Source organism: Rana temporaria, chromosome 4 (assembly GCF_905171775.1).
Source record: "Rana temporaria chromosome 4, aRanTem1.1, whole genome shotgun sequence".
NCBI lineage: Eukaryota > Metazoa > Chordata > Amphibia > Anura > Ranidae > Rana > Rana temporaria.
The window spans coordinates 126055649-126075375 of NC_053492.1; the positions used below are offsets into that span (position 1 = coordinate 126055649).

The 19727-nt window shown below is 41.9% G+C and overlaps 1 protein-coding gene across 1 annotated transcript in view; it reads right to left on the reverse strand.

Moving 5' to 3' along the window:
- SGPP2 (sphingosine-1-phosphate phosphatase 2) overlaps positions 1–19727 on the reverse strand; it is an 82144-nt gene that overhangs the window by 11660 nt on the left and 50757 nt on the right. Inside the window, exons 3-5 of the mRNA XM_040349039.1 lie at positions 16255–16413; positions 6577–6756; positions 1526–1615 (exon numbers count right to left, since the gene is read on the reverse strand). Coding sequence (XP_040204973.1) covers positions 1526–1615; positions 6577–6756; positions 16255–16413 — 429 coding nt within the window. The remainder of the gene's footprint in view (positions 1–1525; positions 1616–6576; positions 6757–16254; positions 16414–19727) is intronic.

A 19727-nucleotide genomic window follows, 5' to 3' on the forward strand; every position in this document is an offset into this window, starting at 1 on the left:
TGAGTAACCCCACTAGCAAGCCACTTGCTGGGGGTGGCGGATACTCATACAGGCTCAATCCTAAGCTGCACTGTGTCGTCATGAAGGAAAAATGTTCTGGACAGCCACACTCTAAAAATTAATTGCTTTTATTGTAAAATAAAAAAAAAAACACAAATCATGCCACAGCAGACAGGGTAAAACTGACGCGTTTCACACCAAACTTTAGTGCTTATTCATAGCTTAAGCTATGAATAAGCACTAAAGTTTGGTGTGAAACGCGTCAGTTTTTACCCCGTCTGCTGTGGCATGATTTGTGTGTTTTTTTTTATTTTACAATAAAAGCAATTAATTTTTGGAGTGCGGCTGTCCAGAACGTTTTTCCTTAATTTTGCATCATTCCATGCATTGCCAACACCCGTGGCTTTGGATCAGGTGAGGAGACTTTTTGATTGGTATCCTAGAGCGGTGATTTCTCTCTTGCACTGTTTCGTCACTCGTCACCGAATTTGATTGACAGCAGCATTCTGCTGCTCTCATAGAGTCCAGTGAGGAGGGAGAGAGAGAGAGCAACGTTGTTTACGCTTGAGCTTAGCACTGGACTGCGATCGGGCTCAGATAAGTATTTAGGGGAAGCTGCATCTATAAAAGTTGTTTTAGTTTAATGCAGAGAATGCATTAAAGTGGTTCTAAAGACAGGTTTTTATCTTCATACATTCTATGCATGAAGGTAAAAAAAACTTCTGTGTGCAGCTTCCCCGCCCACCCCACCACTTACCTGAGCCCGAACTCGATCCAGCAAAGTGCACAAGAGCAGCTGTTCTCGCGGCTCTGTCCTTCCTCATGGCTCCCACTGCTGTCATTCACACTTAGTGAGGAGGGGGCGGGGCTGAGTTTTTGGGGGCATTGGACACACAGGGCCAGCTCAGGAGCTATCCTGCCCCAAAGCAAGCGGTTTGCACTCAGTGGGGGCACTCAGCACAGTGGAGAAGCCCAGCGCACCTGTGGGAGAACCCAAGAAGAGGAGAATCAGGGCTGCTCTGTGCAAAACCATTGTACAAATCAGGTAAGTATGACATGCTTGTTATTTTATTTTTTCCTTTAGTATCACTCCAAGGTAAAAAAAAACAAAAAAAAACTTTAGCTTTTACAAACACCTTCAATTGATCATCATTTTGAATTCAGTCAATCAATGTATTGGATCATTAGATGAAAATAATTGCAAATTAATATTTTTAATGTAAAAAAATGCAAATGTGATGAAAATAGATGCATGCATCAAACATTTTCTCAGTATTTTCAATTCTGTGTGATCCATAGAGCTCCTGAAATACGCATTTACTTTTTGAAAAAATGTTTTCAGTTTGGCCACTAGGGACACAGCTCCTAAGAATACTGTGACATGCTTTACCTCTCTGCTATCAAGGAAGAATTTCTAAACCCTAGAGGTAAGAACAATACTGGCAAAAGAAGCCAATTATATGTTATGTAACATTTTCGAGAATAATAATAAACTAAGATCGGAGAGACAATTCAGGACACTTACCAGAACCGTGTGCATCCCTGTATACAAGCGGCTGAGGGACACTAGCGTAGAAAGACAGAGGGCAGCTATAAATCCCAGGACAAGCGGGAACTACAAAGAGAACAGACAACAGGTCAACTCTCACTTTGCTGAGCTTTGCAAAAAAAAAAGTTCTTGGCTTAAAAAAATAAATAAATAAATTGCAGTTACCTACGTGTTCTGTACATTAAATATATTGGCCCGTAGATACGCCGTTGTAAGTCCGAATGTGCGCCGTCGTATCTATGCGCTCATTCTTAAAATGAGATTTTGCCAAGATACGACCGACGTAAGTCTCCTACGCTGTTGTATCTTGGGTGCATATTTACGCTGGCCGCAAAGGGCGCTTTTGTTGATTTACGTGTCAAATATGTAAATAAGCTAGATACGCCGATTCACGAACGTACTTGCGCCCGTCGCTGTAATCTACGTCGTTTACGTAAGGCGTTTTTCCGGCGTAAAATTAAACCACCAAAAAGCTGGTCTAAGTCGTTTAGGGTATGGACGTCGGAAGTGCCGTCGGATTTTATGTCGTTTACGCAAGTCGTACGTGAATGGGGCTGGGCGTAAGTTAGGTTCACGTCATACGCATTGAGCCGTCGTATCGTAGGGAGTATTTGCAACGTGATTCTGAGCATGCGCCGTTCGTTCGGCCATGCATTCACATGGGGTCACGATTCATTTGAATACAACACGCCCACTGCCTTGCTACTTTGAATTAGGCGGGCTTACGCCGGCCCATTTACGTTATGCCGGCGTACATATGGGAGCAAGTGCTTTGTGAATACTGTACTTGCCTCTTAATGTTACGAGATGCGATACGCCTATCTAAAGATGCGCCGAACTCTCTGAATCTGGCCCATTATGTATATGTCATTGAGGGTTCAAATGTACAATGCAGAACATAGGTTATAGCACAATGAAATTATAGATTATAGCTACTGTACATTTTAGGATTTTACTGCAGATCATAAAAATGAATCCCAGGTCCTCTGGGCATATCTTCATTTATGTGCATCTTTGTTTTTTCAACTGAGCCTTCTCTCTTTATGTCTGTACTCTGATAATATTACACCGAGACCCATAGAGATGTGGATTTGTATCTCCCTCCTGTCATTAACACGTTGTTAGGTCTTACCGTACACAGTCATAAATTAATGCATTATAGTGTGGCAGTTTTGGCACCTTTTTTTCTTTCAATAATTTTTATTGAGTTTTCAAAGAACAGAAGATACAAAGTATACCGCATGTAGAATATAGCACAAAATTAGGGTATCAACCAATGCCTTGGTACGCAACAATGTCAATACTCTCATTCAAAGTTACAAATAGGCACTCATTTAGGAGTTTAATAGCGAGACCAGCCTCCAATCACTACTATTAGTTACTCAACTATCTCTGACACTGAAAGAGGGTGAATCTCCCCCTCGGACACCCCAATTGGGTTCAAATTGTGTCCCATGAAGTGAGATCCAAATGACCCCCACGGTATCGACAGTTCAATAAGGGATTAGGTCTTTGCTCCAGGCATATAGAATGAAGAGACATACACCGTAAGAAATGAAAAACGATAACAAAGTTTACAATAAACATCAACATAAGAAACAGAAAGGGAACAATTAAACTAAGGTAGGAGGATTTAGCATCTACACAGCTATATATATCATTGAATGTTTACAAGATATAAGTGTTTTGGCACCTTTTTATTTTAAAAATGGTATAACTATAAGCTAGGATTATGTGCTGTATATCCAGTAATGCCAAAGTAATTACGGATACTTATTTTTTCGGTATGGGGCAATTACATTTTTTTAGTACTCTTTTCAGCACCCCTAAGCATTTCTGGAGCTTCACCCCTTCTATCTTGTAGCATGCAAGCAAAAAAGGTTTTTGCAATCTCTGTTAATGCAGCAATAGATATGCTCCCCCACAACTTGTGGCAGTGCCAAGGCAAGAGGCATTGCATTGTGGGATGTCTCCACTATGAGAAGACGTGGTAGATTGGGAGGGCTCCAGGCTGTGCTGCACTGACAAGTGTAGCACTGCCCCCGTAGGAGCTGCTGGTTTAAATTTGGGCCTTGCACGTTCCTCCTTCTTCGTTGTCTAGGGGATGAGATGAGATTCTAAGAAACTTCAGTGTCAGGTTTTTAATTTCACACAAACTTGTATAGGTAGAGGGATGGAGGGTCAGGGGAAGGTTCAAGCACACGATGCAGATCACTGGGGAACTTCTATGGTTTTCAAAAGTCAACTCACCACTTTTCTCAGAGTGGGTATTGCTCACCCGGATAGGCCTCTCTCACTGACCTAGCAGCCGGGATGACGCACGGACAAAAATAATACAGTCTCTGCCACAGACCTTTCTTTCAGAGTAGAAATAATGTGTTCCAGAATCCTCTGCCACAGGATTTAGTAACCGGATCTCCAGCCGTACAGTTTAGAGCCTTTAAGCCGACCCGGCACCACAGAATATGGTGCATCCTCCAACAAAGTTACCAGGCCTCTCCCGAGATACCAGCCCTTCGCTTGGTCCTCTCCAGGACAGGTCCTCCCCTGGTTTCCTCCTTTGAGTGGCTTCCTCCCGCAGGACAGACAGCACAGGATCACCTTCAAAGTGCAGGCCCCAGTCAAGACGACTGGGCCTACCTGGCTGAATTGCAGCCTCGGGCCAACGTGGTCCCAGGGCTGAAAAATGGACCATCACATACCTCGAGCCAGGAGGGCTACGAGGCAAAGACCTCGAGAAAATGGCGTCTGCCTCTTAAGTATCCTTCTCCAGCATGCCCAGCGGGGAGACCACTCCCACTGGGCTGTTCCCGGGGAAAAACACCCAATACACTCTGGCCTGCCTGTGTTCCAACATTGGCCTGTGGTGGTAACGCCACCTACAGGCAAACAATTGGAAAACCCTCCAAGCACAGCTATAGCCAGAACAGAGGCTGATTTAGCCTTAATCATCAAAGCCTGAGCTAACTACCAGCTCAGACTCCCACTAAATTTAAACATAGCGCCTGATCATCAGGAGCAGGGTGCTACACAAGTAAAATTGAAAAAGAGAAATAAAAAATGTACTATTTAGCTACCATAAATATTACCCTACGTCAACTAGTTGCTCTAGAGCAGGGATCCTCAAACTACGGCCCTCCAGCTGTTGCGGAACTACACATCCCATGAGGCATTGTAAAACTTTGACATTCACGGACATGACTAGGCATGATGGGAATTGTAGTTCCTGAACAACTGGAGGGCCGTAGTTTGAAGACCACTGCTCTAGAGCAAATGTTTTAATTTTTGTACATGTGTGAAAATCTTAATTTTGGCAATAAAATACTTAAATCCCCATAACATTATATTTTTTCTGAAAGCAGAGGCCCCGTAGAATAAAAAGATGGTAGTTTTTATGTTACATGATATTTGCGCAACTGTTTATTATACAGCATTTTTCGTGTGCGTCCGTGATATCGCAAAAAACGACAGTACCTAAAAATCTCCATAGGTGGCACTTTAAGAGCCTTTACAGTTCATAGGTTTAGAATTAACCTGAAACTCTTGTGCTAGAACTGTTGCGCTCACTTTGATGTTCACAGCAATATGTCACACGAGTGGTGCAACCACAATTTACATACGCATGCACACTCTGCATGTGTGTGGGGCAATGGGGGTTATGGCATTTTTTTTCTTAAAAGATAAGCATTATACTTACCTAGGTGGATGCATTTGTCCCCTGGCGCCTCTACACTGAGAAACGAGCTATCGAACATCACTGATGGCTCGGTTCTCACAGCTCTCCGAGCAGAGAGCTGCTGACTGTCAATCAGCAGCTCTCCGGTCTGCTTCTCCACGCTCACTGGAGCACTGAGCTGTGGAGGGGTGGCAAGCGGCTGTCTCAAGTTCTTAGCAAATCACTGAGAGGCTAAGACGTGCATCAGTCCAGTCACCTGGAGGATCCAGACTCCAGTTGTCGGGATAACGCGGTTTCTGGACTGATTTCTGTGACGTCACAGGAGTGCAAAACAAATTGCACTCCTGTGACCCATACGAGAAGCCCAGCCAAAGGAGTTTCTCCTTTATTGCATTTTATTATAATTTTATCTTTACCTATTTTTTTTCTTTTATTTGTTTATTTTTTCTTAATTCCTGTTACAGGGGATTACCAAACACCCAAGTGATCACATTGGGAAAGTTATGGGTACTTTTTTTGGAGACATTAGGGGTCTAAATAGACCCCAATGTCTCCCCTGTCCTTCACACCATCTAACCAAGCACAGATCGGCTTGGTTAGATGCGTCGCCTGGCTGTACTGGCCAGGAAATGGTGGATCTGAAATCGCAAGTGACAAAATCATTGTTGATTCTGATTTATTTGTTTGCAGGGGAAATTGAGGCATGGATTTGCCTCACTCTCACACCGCTCCCCACCCTGAAGATGTCCTTTGTGGTCCTGGTGTGAGCCGAAGAGCCTGGGAATCACAGAGAGACTTGCCAGCGGGGGAAAGCACCACACCACCCGCTCTTCGAAAGTAATAGGCGGTTATGGAGCCTCAGCATCACTTTCACTTTGAAGCTGGAAGCCAGCTGAAAAAAACCTGCAACAGCTGATGACTGCTACAACTTTTAATTAATGGTTCACTCTTTTGACATAAATATTATGCCCAAGGAGCTGAACTAGTTACGCCTTTTATCCAACCTTTAAATTATTAATCTGTAATTTTGAAAAGCCAATATGAAGGAAAAGTAGTGGTGTAAAAAATAAATAAAAAAAAATAAAAATAAAAAAGGTACTTGTAAGTTTAACCAATCTTTGTTCTATATTATTTCTTCATCGTTCCTGTAATTGGGAGGTATGGAAGGTGTTTCCGTTGTCTATATACTTTTTGCTAAAATGTATTAGTTTTCTCATCTCACACAGTTGGTAGGTATACCACTATAACTGTATGTACACCTATAGCTGGATTTTTAAATACAGAAGCTGTACTGTATATAAGACGTAGCAATAAAAAACTTGATTTCAAATTAGATGGCAGAGCAGCTTACCTGATAACGTCCTATTGAGGCCAGTAGGAAAGTGAAGGAAATTGCAGTAGCAGCTATAGCATGAGTTGATGGCATTCCATATTCTGCTTCCACCCTGGTTTCCAGCTTTACCACAGGAGGAGAGGAAGGACGAGGCCACTTTAGGAGATCTTTTGAAGCTTGACCTATGTACATGACAATCTGAAATACACAAGTTGTTCAGTTCACATCTGGATACAGGTATAGGTACCTCTACTTCATGAACAGTCACACTGTGTACATAAAAGGTATGAAGCAGCTAAAAAAAAAGCCATATGATAACAGACAGAAGCTTTAAACCAATAACAGATGGCTCAGCAGATTGTATTAAACTTATTAGAACAGATGGAGGAAATTCAGTGATGCACTGTGTACTTTTTATTTTCTGCCAAGTAAAATCTACATGAAGTTGTGATCACTTTTGACAACTTCCATCCTTATTATAAAGACAGACAAGAACCTTTAATTTCATAAACATTATATACAGGTTTGTGTAATTATTCCCTGTAATGCTCACCTTTATAAATGTAGTTTTTAATGTTTTGGTGCTTATTTAAATTTTTCCTTGGTTATTATGTTTATTAAAATTAAGATGTTAATATGCCATTGCCTGGGTTTTATTTTTTAGCCGATTAGGATCCTGTGGTTACTTTCATTTCGTATAGTGCATTTCCCATTAGGCAGCTCTCCGGAAAACAGGGGGCCTTCAATAACTTGTATCTCACATCAACTTAAAAGAGAAGTATGGGAATTCTTATTTTTTTTTTTAATCATACTTACCCATGTGGATGCAGCATCGGTCCGATGCTGCATCTGTCCCCCGCCGGCTCTAATGCAGAGAACCAAGCGTTCAAACACCACTGATTGCTTGGGTCTCAAAGCTCTGTGAGCAGAGAGCTGGAGCACTGGGCTGTGGAGGGGGTGGGAGGGGTTGGCTCAGGCTCTCAGTGGCTCGCTGAGAGGCTGAGCCAGGTGCCGGTCTAGGCGTGTGGGTGGATCCCGACCATATGATCGTGACCAGCTCTATGACGTCAGCCGACAGCGGGCTATTGCCAGCTGTCTGCTAAAAACGGGTCATAGGAGTGCAGAATGATCTTCACTCCTCTTCACCCACGAGCTTTGGCTGTACTTCTCCTTTAGAGCTCTTTCACACTGAAAGTGCGGGTGGTGTCGGTGGTAAAGTGCCGCTAGTATTAGCAGCGCTTTACTGTCGTTTTAGAGGCGCTTTTAACCCCTGCTAGTGGCTGAATAAATAGTTAAAAGAGGCACTGCCCAGGCGCTTTGGCGGCGCTGCCCATTGATTTTAATGGGCAGGGGCACTTTAGGAGAGGTGCTTACACCGCTCCTAAAGTGCCTCAAAGAATCTACTTGCAGGACTTTTTTTGACGTCCTGCCAGCACAGCACCCCAGTGTGAAAGCACTCAAGCTTTCACACTGGGATTGCAGATGAGGCATTTTTCAGGCGCTTTACAGGCAATATTTCTAGCGCTAAAGCACCTGAAAAACGCCTCCAGTGTGAAAGGGGTCTTAAGGACTCAGATCATTCACCATTTATTATTAGCAGCGCAGAGTTATCCACAACACATTCACCATTTGACAGGTGTATTTGACCTGCAGCTGACTACCCCCTGACATGGATTTGACCCGCTTCAAGTGTTTTTTGCATTTCCATAGACTTCCACGATGGTGCAAATCCCAATTGCTGTGAGCAAATGCCAGTCGATACAGAGATATTGCCATATATTAAAATCCTATCATGCAGATCAAACTGATACAGTATGGAAGAAAGCCCTAAAAGGTGTGTACAGTCCAGTGTTTAGGGTATTCTATAGTAAATACTCAGGCCATTGTGGGGGCTCTGAGGGACCCCACTTCACCAGGGCTTATTAAATGCTGAGAATAGTGTAATTCTGGGCAGATAAATAATAAAAAGAAAAATCCTAAAGAGCCTTAGTTAGCAATTGACCAAAAGTCTGCTTCAGTGACTGGTTAGGCATTCATTTTTTTTTTTAGTGAAGGTCTATTCTTCAGAAATATATTCCCAGATTACAGAAACGTAGCATATTTGTACAATTTGTAAAATATATTTGTGTAAGGTGGAAGCATGACTCTGCCACCTTTATCGTTTTTTGTTAATTTGGCTTTTCCAGTCGCATTTACTTTACTCATATATCACAGGCCTTGATATAAAGGTAGCAATTCTAAGCTGTTAAGTTATTTACTTTACCTTTATGATTTTCTGTAACTGTGCTTTAATACCACTTGTAAAATGTTTAATACAAAGAAGAACAAAAAAGCCCTTAGCCAAAGATTAACTTTAACAGAATGACATTAGAAAGCTGATCTGAATATATAAGTTGCTGGTCTGATTACATTGTTGTATCCCTTGATGGATGTACATTTTTGTATGTGTTTTTTATTATAGGGAGCAGAACTCCTTCCCAGCACAGAAAATATAGGAGGACGCCTTCGGCTGTGACTCTGGTACCTCTAACAGCCGTTCCTATGGCAACAAAACCAGAGAAGACTCTGGGCTGACGAAGCCACTAAAAATAAGTCTGGCTGCAGAAGGGGAAACATAGGAAGTAACCATGTTCAGTGAGTCAGGCCGAGGTATTGCCATATATTAAAATCCTGTCATGCAAATCAAACTGATACAGTGAGCTGAACATTATTATCTGTACGACTACATTAGTAATTCATATCCGATCATAAATGGCCTTATTCAATATATAGTGCTAATTCATAAGTGCAGTAACCAACAACAAACAATCCGAATCCACCATCTGCTGGCCTGAATTCAGTAGGGTGAATTTCACTTGGTTACATTTAAAGTGACTATGTCATAAGAGAAATATGAGGGCTACCATTGCAGGTCTCCAAAAAAATGCTAATTACATGCCTGTATCTGACATTTGCATGTTTGAATTACAAACCCAGAACAAGCATGCCATGACATGAACGTCAGACCTCCTGATCACTATACCGGGTTCAGGTCAGCGACTGAGGCAGTACTGAAGTCAAAGCATCAGAATGATCGCCAGGGAACTAGCATTCTCAAAACAAGAGAACCACAGTGGAAGCCCTATTCATCTCACATGACTAATTCCATTAAGGAATTAACATGTTATCAGGAAGATCGAGTGCATGGCCATGCCCAAAGATCCATGCGTGTGCATGGTGCAGCTCACGGATCAGTATTTAGTCAAAGCTGTGAGTGGATTTGCAAATATGTGTGTATTAGCATGATTTAACTCGTTTTGGCCACCCATAGGTCTTCAAAGCTCAGCACAACTAAGGAGAGTCGTTGATAGGTTGTCAGCTTGCTACTATAACTTGTAACCAGACCTGCATCCTGCTTTTGTATTTGACCTGGTTTGCTCATTGACCCTGATCTATTACTGACTTTGGTTTGCTTCCTGACTTTGTCCCCTACCTTCTGTTTTGGTACTTCTGCTGCTTGTCTGATATTGACCCCACCGTGGCTTCTGATCCTGCTCCTGTTTTCCGGGTTGGTACCTCTGCTACTCCAATGTTGCAGACTTTGACTTGATTCGACTATAGCTTTGCTGCTTGCACCAACAAGCTCTTGTGCGCCATATGTATGCTACCATTCTCCACATAGTCCAGTTTGAGCATCTACAGCTGCTTCCAGACTGTTGTCTGACCGCCCACTGTGCAAGGACCTACTGCACTCCCCATCCTACTACATCCCTGTCACCAACTCCAGGGCTATTGGACAGGAGGGGAGCCCTTTTGTCGGCTCAGCTTCTACCAGGTTCTTGACACATGTAAAATGAACCTGCAATTTGCCCATAGTGGGCAAGGTAATATGTTTACTTTACTGGTGGAAGTATGTCTCCCTTTGCTTTGCTACCACCATGATTTGCCACCAGAGCCTGGAGGAATACTAAATACTTCCAGGTATGGAGGAGCATATTTTACTATCAGAAATGTACACTTGGTGCCTGTTAGGCCAATTGCCAGGCTCAAGAATGTACACAGCTCTGTTTAAGAGTCTACTGGCTCAGCAAGGTTTAACGTGACACTAAAAGGTTTTATTTTTATTAAATAACAAACATGTCATACTTACCTCCACTCTGCAGCTCGTTTTGCACAGTGTGGCCCCGAACATCCTCTTCGGCTCTCTCAACTCCTCCCTGCATCAGATAGCCCCCTCTGGGAAGCTATTTCCCGAGGGGGTTACCTTGCGGGCATGCTCCCATGTCCATAGCCGCCGAATGCAGGACTCGGCCCTTCCAAGCATGCATCGCTTGCTACAGACGGAATTTCTTCCGTCTAAAAATTTGAGAACCAGCTTTAAATCTTTTGGTGGCGGAAATTCCGACAGCAAAAGTCCGATGGAGCATACGCACGGTCAGAATTTCCATTCAAAAGCTCACATGGGACTTTTGCTGTCGGAATTTCCGATCGTGTGTACGGGGCATAACATTCCACCGTCAGATTCTACTGTTTAAGGAGCTGTGCAACCCAATGATTATGCATGAGAGTTATGGGCTTGATGGTATCCTCCTTCAAGGCAGTTACATTTGTTCAGTGTCACTCCAGACAACACAACATGTTGTTGTCTTGGGACAAATTGGTTTTGGCTGTAAACAAACTGACCCACTGACACTAAAGACAATATTATGGCAGCTCAGGAGTCCAGCTGTGGAGTTGGGGGAAATATTTCCTACATCTGTCTTGGAAGAACCTCATTAAAATTGCCTAGGGCCTCCTTCCCTATAATGTTTTTGTCAATATAGGGGACATGGTTGACAGACACTAATTTGGGGTACTTTGTCGCAGTAAGTGGGCTTAGCACTATATGACCATATAGTGTGACCAAACCCCGTATTTTTGAATATGTTCAGGTGTTTTTAATTAGCCTTGCTGGTAAATGTCATTTTTGCATGTGTGCGCTATAATCTGTTTTGTACTGTCTTTGGTCTTATAGCAGCACCATCTTAGATGTATAGCATTTTAGGGTGTGCCCCCCAAGTATGTTTTTGTATGGTTGACAGACACTCTTACCTCCCACTCAACATTCTGGAAGCTACACGTGCTTTGGTTTTCCCTGAAACACTAGACACCCTGACTGGAGGGTTATCAGGATCCAGTCGGACAACACCACAACTGTGACATACATCAATTATCAGGAAGGTCTTGCTGCTGCAGGGGGGATAGAAAGCATTCTAGCTTGGGCAGAACTCCATGATCGAGCCTTATCCGCCATTTATATGCACAGTTGGAAAAAGAGTACCTCAGCGTCTGGATCCCTGGAAATAGTCCCCTCACCCACCTGTGTCCTAAAAACACATAGCTGGATGTGGACCTTCTGGCCTCTGGGTTCAACTACAAACTGGACAGATTTGTCTCCAGATCCAGAGATTCTATGGTGGAAGTTGTGGATAAATTGGCCTAGGCAGATGTGGTACTTTGTCAAACTTCTGGCAGACATCCCATGGGCTCATGCAGATCAACCAGATGTTCTCTCCCAAGGACCAGTTTACCACCTAGCTTCTTTATCGCAGACTTTAACGACATGGCTTTTGAAGTCCAGGTCTTTAGAGACAGGGGCCTATCTGAATCAGAAATACCTGCACTGCTAATAGCTTGAAAGTCTACCTCCTAATCCTCCTGTAGGTAGCATTACAACTCAATCATCTCTGAACAACTAAATCCTGTGTTCCTTAGTGAACTCCAAGAAACTGATTTTACAAGTAAACCAATCCTGTTTTACAGCATTCCTATAGTCACATATTAAATGCCCTTACACCAGCTCACTGAAAAAAATAAAAATAAATTAGCTCTGTCATTAGTGGCAGTAATTGTACATACAGTATAGCCATTCTACTCAGTGCGAGTTAAAGTGAAACTCTTTTGTTTAAAAAAAATGAAGGAGGAAAAAATAAAATTCCTCCCATCCATATGACAGTGCCCCGCACCTGGCGATTCGCCACCAGGTTCTGAGCACTGTGGTGCGAGATTTTCCTTATATTTTTAAGCCCTGTACACACGATCGCATATCTGATGGAATCTAATCCGATGGATTTTTTTGTCGGATATCCGATGAAGCTGACTTTCATCAGTCTTGCCTACACACCATCGGTCAAAAATTAAGTTCAATGCTTCCGAGCATGCGTCGACTTGATTCTGAGCATGCGTGGATTTTTGACCGATGGACTTCCACACAGACTATTGTTTTTTGCTATCGATTTTTTATCCATAGGAAAATTTTAAAACATGTTCTATTTTTTTTCCACCGTTGGAAAGCAAACCGATGGGGCCCACGCACGATCGGTTTGTCCGATGAAAACGGTCCATCTGTCCGTTTTCATCAGACAAACCGATCGTGTGTACAGGGCTTCAGGGCCAGTTCCCATCAGATGCAGTTCCGTGCGCTTTTTTTCTGCACTAAAAATGCATGCACAGTGTTTTCCATGTATTCCAATGGCTCTAGTTCACACCATGCAGTCAGTTTTCCGGTCAGTTTCCAGTGCAGAACTGACTGCATTGTGTGAACTAGAGCGATTGGTATACATGGAAAAATACTGTGCATGCATTTTGTGCAGAAAAAAAGCGCACGGAACTGCGTCTGGTGGGAACTAGCACTTAAAGTACTTGGTATAATCAGGGCAACAAGCTTCTTTTCTTGTATTATTTGCTCTGTATAGAGTCACATCGGTGCAACCCACATTCTGTGGGTAGAGTAGCTCATTAATTTTTTTTATGGTTTGCCCTGCCCGCAGTAACGCAAATTAAGAAGTCTCCGACTTGTAAAACCGCATGCTACAGAACCATGCGATTTTACGTGCGTGAAAATGTGTGTATTTTGCCAATGCACATGGGTGCCATTAAGAATTAACCGGCACCCTGCACAACTGAGGAAGAGCAGAGCATTTTGCCTGCGGGTCGAGAATTTGCGTGATTTTGCAAAAGTTCCCGACCCGCACAAATGTGAACCTAGCCTTAAAGTGGAAGTTCACCCTATCTAACAAGTTCACGTTAAACACAAGGGCACAGTCAGCCTAAAAACCGTTCGTCATCCAAAAAATTTTAAAACGTTTCTGTACCTTTCTTTAGGCGCTGTGAAGCAGGCACTTCCTGGTCTGTCTCGGCGGGGCTGGGCGTGTCAATTTGTTCTTGCATAGCCGCTATGCTTCTTGGGAATGCAGCGTCAAGTTTTCAGGGAGAGAAATCTCTACAGCAGGTCTTGTAATATCGCTCTTGTGTTTACTGTGAAGGGGGCGGGCGAGTCCTTTCCAGGACGCTGCGCCGTTGTCACAGTAACTGTGCAGTGTTGACGGTGCGGCTCGTCGTCAACACTGCGCATGCGCGGGATAGAGCGGTGAATGCTGGGACTACAGCATTCGCCGCATCCCGGAAGACACTCACGTTGGGCTTCAGACTGCCCGGAGCTAAGATGGAAACGTCCATCTCTGTGTTATATAAAGTATTCTTTTGGTGGAATTCAGAATGCTGGCGCCTAGATTCCTGGGACGGGTGAGTACATTATTGAATATGTACAAAGCGGGAGAAAGGATTTTTAAAAAAAAAAATGAATTTCGGCGGAACCACCCCTTTAATACAGTTTGTAATAAAGTAGATACTGTGTATAGCAACGTGGGAAAGCAGAGTGAATTACTTGTTAAAAATATCAATTATTCTCAGTATTCTATATACTGTGTCCTGAAATAGTAGAAAGTGTACACATACAGTATAGTATTTCCAGTTATACTCATATATGCAATAACCCCCAGGAAGAGATTTTATATAGGTCACAAGATTTAGAGGTGACTCGTTACACACTAGTCATGCAGTAAGTGTTTTTCCTTGTAATACTGTTGTAGGGGCTGATAAAAACAACCTTCTATTATTTTTTTGATGTTGAATATTAAAATCTTCACTTAAAATCTTTTTCATCAACTACAGCAATTAAAGCAATATAGTTATTACATTTCTAACAATAGAAAACTGAGCTGGGTGCCCCCACGTTGTTTTTGACAAATAGCTGATTGCTAAGGAGTGGGTCAGAAAGCCAGCCTCCGCATCCTTAACAACGGATGACTTATCAGCTGTCAGCGGGTTTCCCCGCTGACAGCTGAATGCAAAAGAAAAGAAAAAATTCTGACAATTAAAAATTCAAAAAAATAATAAAAAAAAAAACACACACACACACACGACACACAGCGTGGGGTCCCCCCACCCAGTCCATAGTAGGCCCTTTAGGTCTGGTATGGATTTTAAGGAGAACCCCATGCCACAATAACAAACAAAAAAACTGCAGGTTCTACGAGGCGGTGTCACTAGCTGCCCCTTACCTATATAAAAAATGTAATTTCTCTCTCATTATATATATATATATATATATATATATATATATATATATATATATATATATATATATATATATATATATATATATATATATTAGTGCTGTCAAGCGATTAAAATTTCTAATCGTGATTAATCGCATTAATGTCATAGTTAACTCACGATTAATCGCGCGATTAAGGAGGTTCACCCTTTAAAACATTTTTTTTTTTGTTTTCTTATTTATTTATTTTTTTTTATAATATTAAATTGTGTTTTTTTTTTTTTTTACATTTTGATCACTTTTTTTGCTGTCACAAGGAATGTAAACATCCCTTGTGACAGCAATAGGTGGTGACAGGTACTCTTTATGGAGGGATCGGGGTCTAAAAGACCTCCAAGCCCTCCTTTGCACTTCAAAGTATTCAGATCGCCGAAAACGGCGATTCTGAATAGTGTGTACTTTTTTAAATCCGGCGCCATTGGCAGCCGAGAAACCCGGAAGTGACGTCATGACGCCGCTTCCGTGGTTTCAATGCGGAGACTGAATCAAAGCCGTTTACGGCTTAGTGTCAGTCTCCGCCTGAACACAGAACGCGGCGGATGGAGGATCGGGTCTCCCGGTGGGACGGGAGGCCCGGTCAGAGCGGCGAAAGGCGGCGGGAGGGGGGGGATGTCCCCTCCCGCTTCTCCGGCATAACAACCGAGCGGCTTTTAGCCGCATCGGTTGTTATGTTTGGATAGCCAATCGCCCGCTCTAAACAACAGTACCGGGATGATGCCTGCGGCTGCAGGCATCATCCCGGTATAACCCCCGAACGTTAATCGCGCGATAAAAAAATTGACGGCGTTAACATGGGTTTGTGTTAACGCCGTTAATAACGCGTTTAACTGACAGCACTAATATATATTATATATATATATATATATATATATATATATATATATATATATATATATATATATATATATATATATATATATATATATATATATATATATATATATATATATATATATATATTTTTTTTTTTTTTTTTTTTTATATATTACACACACGTTTTGCCTTTCATTTCTATTTTAAACTGAATGGGTTGTTTTACAAGGTGAGGGTTTTCATATTCTTTCAGACAACAATACAAATTCCAATCCTTTTTCTACTCTAACAAAAATCTTAAGAAATAAAATATTGGTTGAAGTTGGTCTTTAGGCTGGTAAAGTTGTTTATATATATTTATCTAACAGTATAATCTGGAATTTTATCCCTTGCATATAATGGCATTAGTAAACCTTAGGAAGTGGGTCCTATAAAGTACAAGTTTACGTATTTGGGTTGATACTTACACACCAGACAACAACCAGCCTTCTTGCAATGAAGGAGTCGATGTTCCAGAAGGTGAAAGGCAGGAATGTGATGTAAAATATTTCTTGTCCCAGAGCAGCAGCAAATTTAAAGATGTAATACAGCAAGTAGTTGTGCACCACATATTTTCTGACCTGTTCCTATAATAAAAACACAGTATTTAATTTACCGACATAAGTAGAAGAGTCACACAATCATAACATACAATTTGGCCCTTGGATTTACCGCTGTCTTACAGGGACGCTGCTGCTATATTCGGTTTCATTTTTGGATTTGGACTATTTGTCTGCTCTTGCAGACAAGCCCTAATGTGCAATCTTTGGGCCCCCCTTAGTTAACCATTTTTACCTCAGTCACATAATAAACTGTACTTGAAATTACTCCAGCGTCCCTGCCTTTTCTTTTAAGCCTCAGTCTCTTTAGCCACAACTTGGCTTTTCTGGATCCGATTTCACCTCTCAGTGGGTTTGGGATTCCTGTCTGGTCCTCATAGTAACAGTGGAGCTACTCATTGAGCTGGTCACGTCATAATCCCCTGATGAAGCCAAAGGTTTGGCGAAATTAGTCGGGAAGACCTGACCATTGGCCTGTACTTTGATGTTTTGCCCCCACGTTCATATTGTATTGCTCATGTTCTTAAAACTTTTTTATCTATTGTATCTACATTTTTTGGTTTCTATTTGTTGGCACCGAGATAATCCCATGCTCCTCTACCCCTCCTTTTATGTAATACAGCAAGTAGTTGTGCACCACATATTTTCTGACCCGTTCCTGTAATAAAAACACAGTATTTAATTTACCGACATACAAGTAGAAGAGTCACACAATCATAACATACAATTTGGCCCTTGGATTTACCTGTAAATAGTTGGCCACAGCAACCATTTAAAATCCATTTTGTTCTTACAAAATGAACAGGAGTGACCATTTGGCTGCTATGGACAAAACTGACAGTTTATACACCTTTATACATTAGTCAGTTGCCTTCCAAAAAAAAAAGTTAGAATTTAACAAATCAGAATAAGACAAAAAAATAAAAATTCTCCACAGGAAAGGGAATAAACAGGTTTAGTTGAAAAGCAGTTTTTCAACACGTTCTGGTTAGATTCTGATGCTCAGAAGTGCTCATCATCACCCTGTAGTTAACCTTTACATGCCAAGTTAATATTCAGGTCACCGAAGTAATGATTTAATACGTCCAAAACATACAACTTTGCGCCATGGATAATTAACCTTATTTACAGTACATCCATAGCATTGAAATGAGAACCCGGGGTTAGTGGAGTTAGAACTTCTAAAAATGTTTTTATTGCTGCATTTTGTCCTGAAGAATTCTGTACCCCTATTTTCAAATGGCTGTCAAAGGGTCAGAGTAAGGGAAAGTCTTACCAATGGGGTCAATGGCAGAAATAAAAAAAAAAAAACAGTCGTTATGACCAATTTACTTTTTAAATTTTTCTTGTAAATTATCGAAGCCAAAACCATACTGGAATGCTCTACTTACTATAGGCATCTGTAAAAAATATTGAACTAATATGGTTTTTGATTCCCTGTTAACAGTATTTTCAAGAATACTGCCATAGCACGGCATGCCTTTAACCTGTCATCAGTGTGTACAAGGAGCTTTGAGTATTTAAAGGTGTTGTAAAGGTTTGTTTTTTATTTTCTAAATAGGTTCCTTTAAGCTAGTGCATTGTTGGTTCACTTACCTTTTCCTTCGATTTCCCTTCTAAATGTTTTTTTTCTGTGTCTGAATTTCTCACTTCCTGTTCCTCCTCAGTAAGCTGTTCTGGCTGACTAACCCCCAGCCAGAACGGCTTGGATGATGGGGACAAGCTTATTGAAGAGAAACAGGAAGTGAGAAATTCAGACAAAGAAAAAAAAAATTCAGACGGCAAATCAAAGGAAAAGGTTAGTGAACCAACAATGCACTACCTTAAAGAAACCTATTTGGAAAATAAAAAACAAACCTTTTCATCTCCTTTAATTCTGGAGAGATGCCCAAATCTGGTTCAATACCAATAATTATTCAAAGAAATACTCAAAGCTGAACTATATCCAAACTTTGGAAAAGAACATGGCTGGTATTGACTTAACACAAAGGATCATTCCTTTAAGAGGTGTATTAGGCCCTGTCACTTGATCTGGATAAAGGAAGATACTGAAATTACAAAAGCATCTAGATGAACGTGTGGAATCAAATTGGTCTTGCTTTATGCTATGTAGGATATCCATATATGAATGTGTTGGCAGCCTTGATTCACTTCCAGCTTCTGCCAAGCTGGCCAAGGGCACCTCCTATCTTCCTTATGTAGGGATGAGATGGGATACGTACACACCTGCAATAGGGAGAAACTCCACCATCTTAGTTGCCCACCTCGGGTAATAAAAGAATGTCCACATGCACAGCCTTTTAATGGTATTTTACTGTGACAGCAACAAAATAACAGTTCTGTACATCCATCCTTCACAGCTTTATGTCCAGCATCATATTTCCCCAGGGCGTAAATGCATGTGTAGCCAGGTGCCAGCTACTAAGAAATGGAGGAGAGGTGACATTGTCAAAGAAAACCATAGACTGTTCATTTTCTCCCTTAAACTCATGGACAAGCTAATTGCATCACCCCCTGCCTCTAGAGGGAGATCACTCTTCTTGTGTTGAACCAGAGGATTTTGGAACTTGTGGTCCCCGCAGCTAACATTTACTGAATCTTGAAGCCTCTTTGAAACTACAAATCCCAGCAATCTGAAACAGCGGATTCTGGGATAGTCAGAACATACTTGAGTGATGAGCAAGCATGTTTGTGTGACACACGTCCACCTAACACCTTATTGGATTGATGCATGTCATGTTCTCTTGATTTTATGGACTTTTAATAAACTTTTTTGATTTTATTTCCGGATGTGTCGCCATTTTTCTTTGTTTCAATTGAATTTCTCTGGCTGTGGACCAGGCAGGCACCGGATTGTTCCAGCATCTTATCATATCCTAGCAGGTAGCTTTGAGCGGTGTGCACCCAGCTCTTTCTATATATTTGTATATTTGGCTGTAACTGGCGGGATCACTCTCTTGGCCCGGGGACATCTGAGGGGTCTGCCAAGAGCCGCTGTGCAGCTTCCATCTGCACTGATACAGTGATCCAACCTCATCAAGCAGCAGTCCATAGATTGATTTGCACCAGCACCAGATGTTCAGTGACACCATGCATTCCAATGCCAGACACTGATCACCATGTGTGGTTTCCTACCAATGCTGTCCGATGTGCACTCACCACACAGTTTGCCCAGCCTTTACTCAGTTATTTTTCATACATGGACCTTGCTAGCAAACATGTTACCACCCGCCCCCCCCCCCCCCCCCCCCCGGTTGTGGCATGCTAGAGGGGGATTGGAGGGGTTAAAGCAGACAGTGAGGAGGTGATATAACATCTCCTTGCTGCCTGTCACAGGAGGG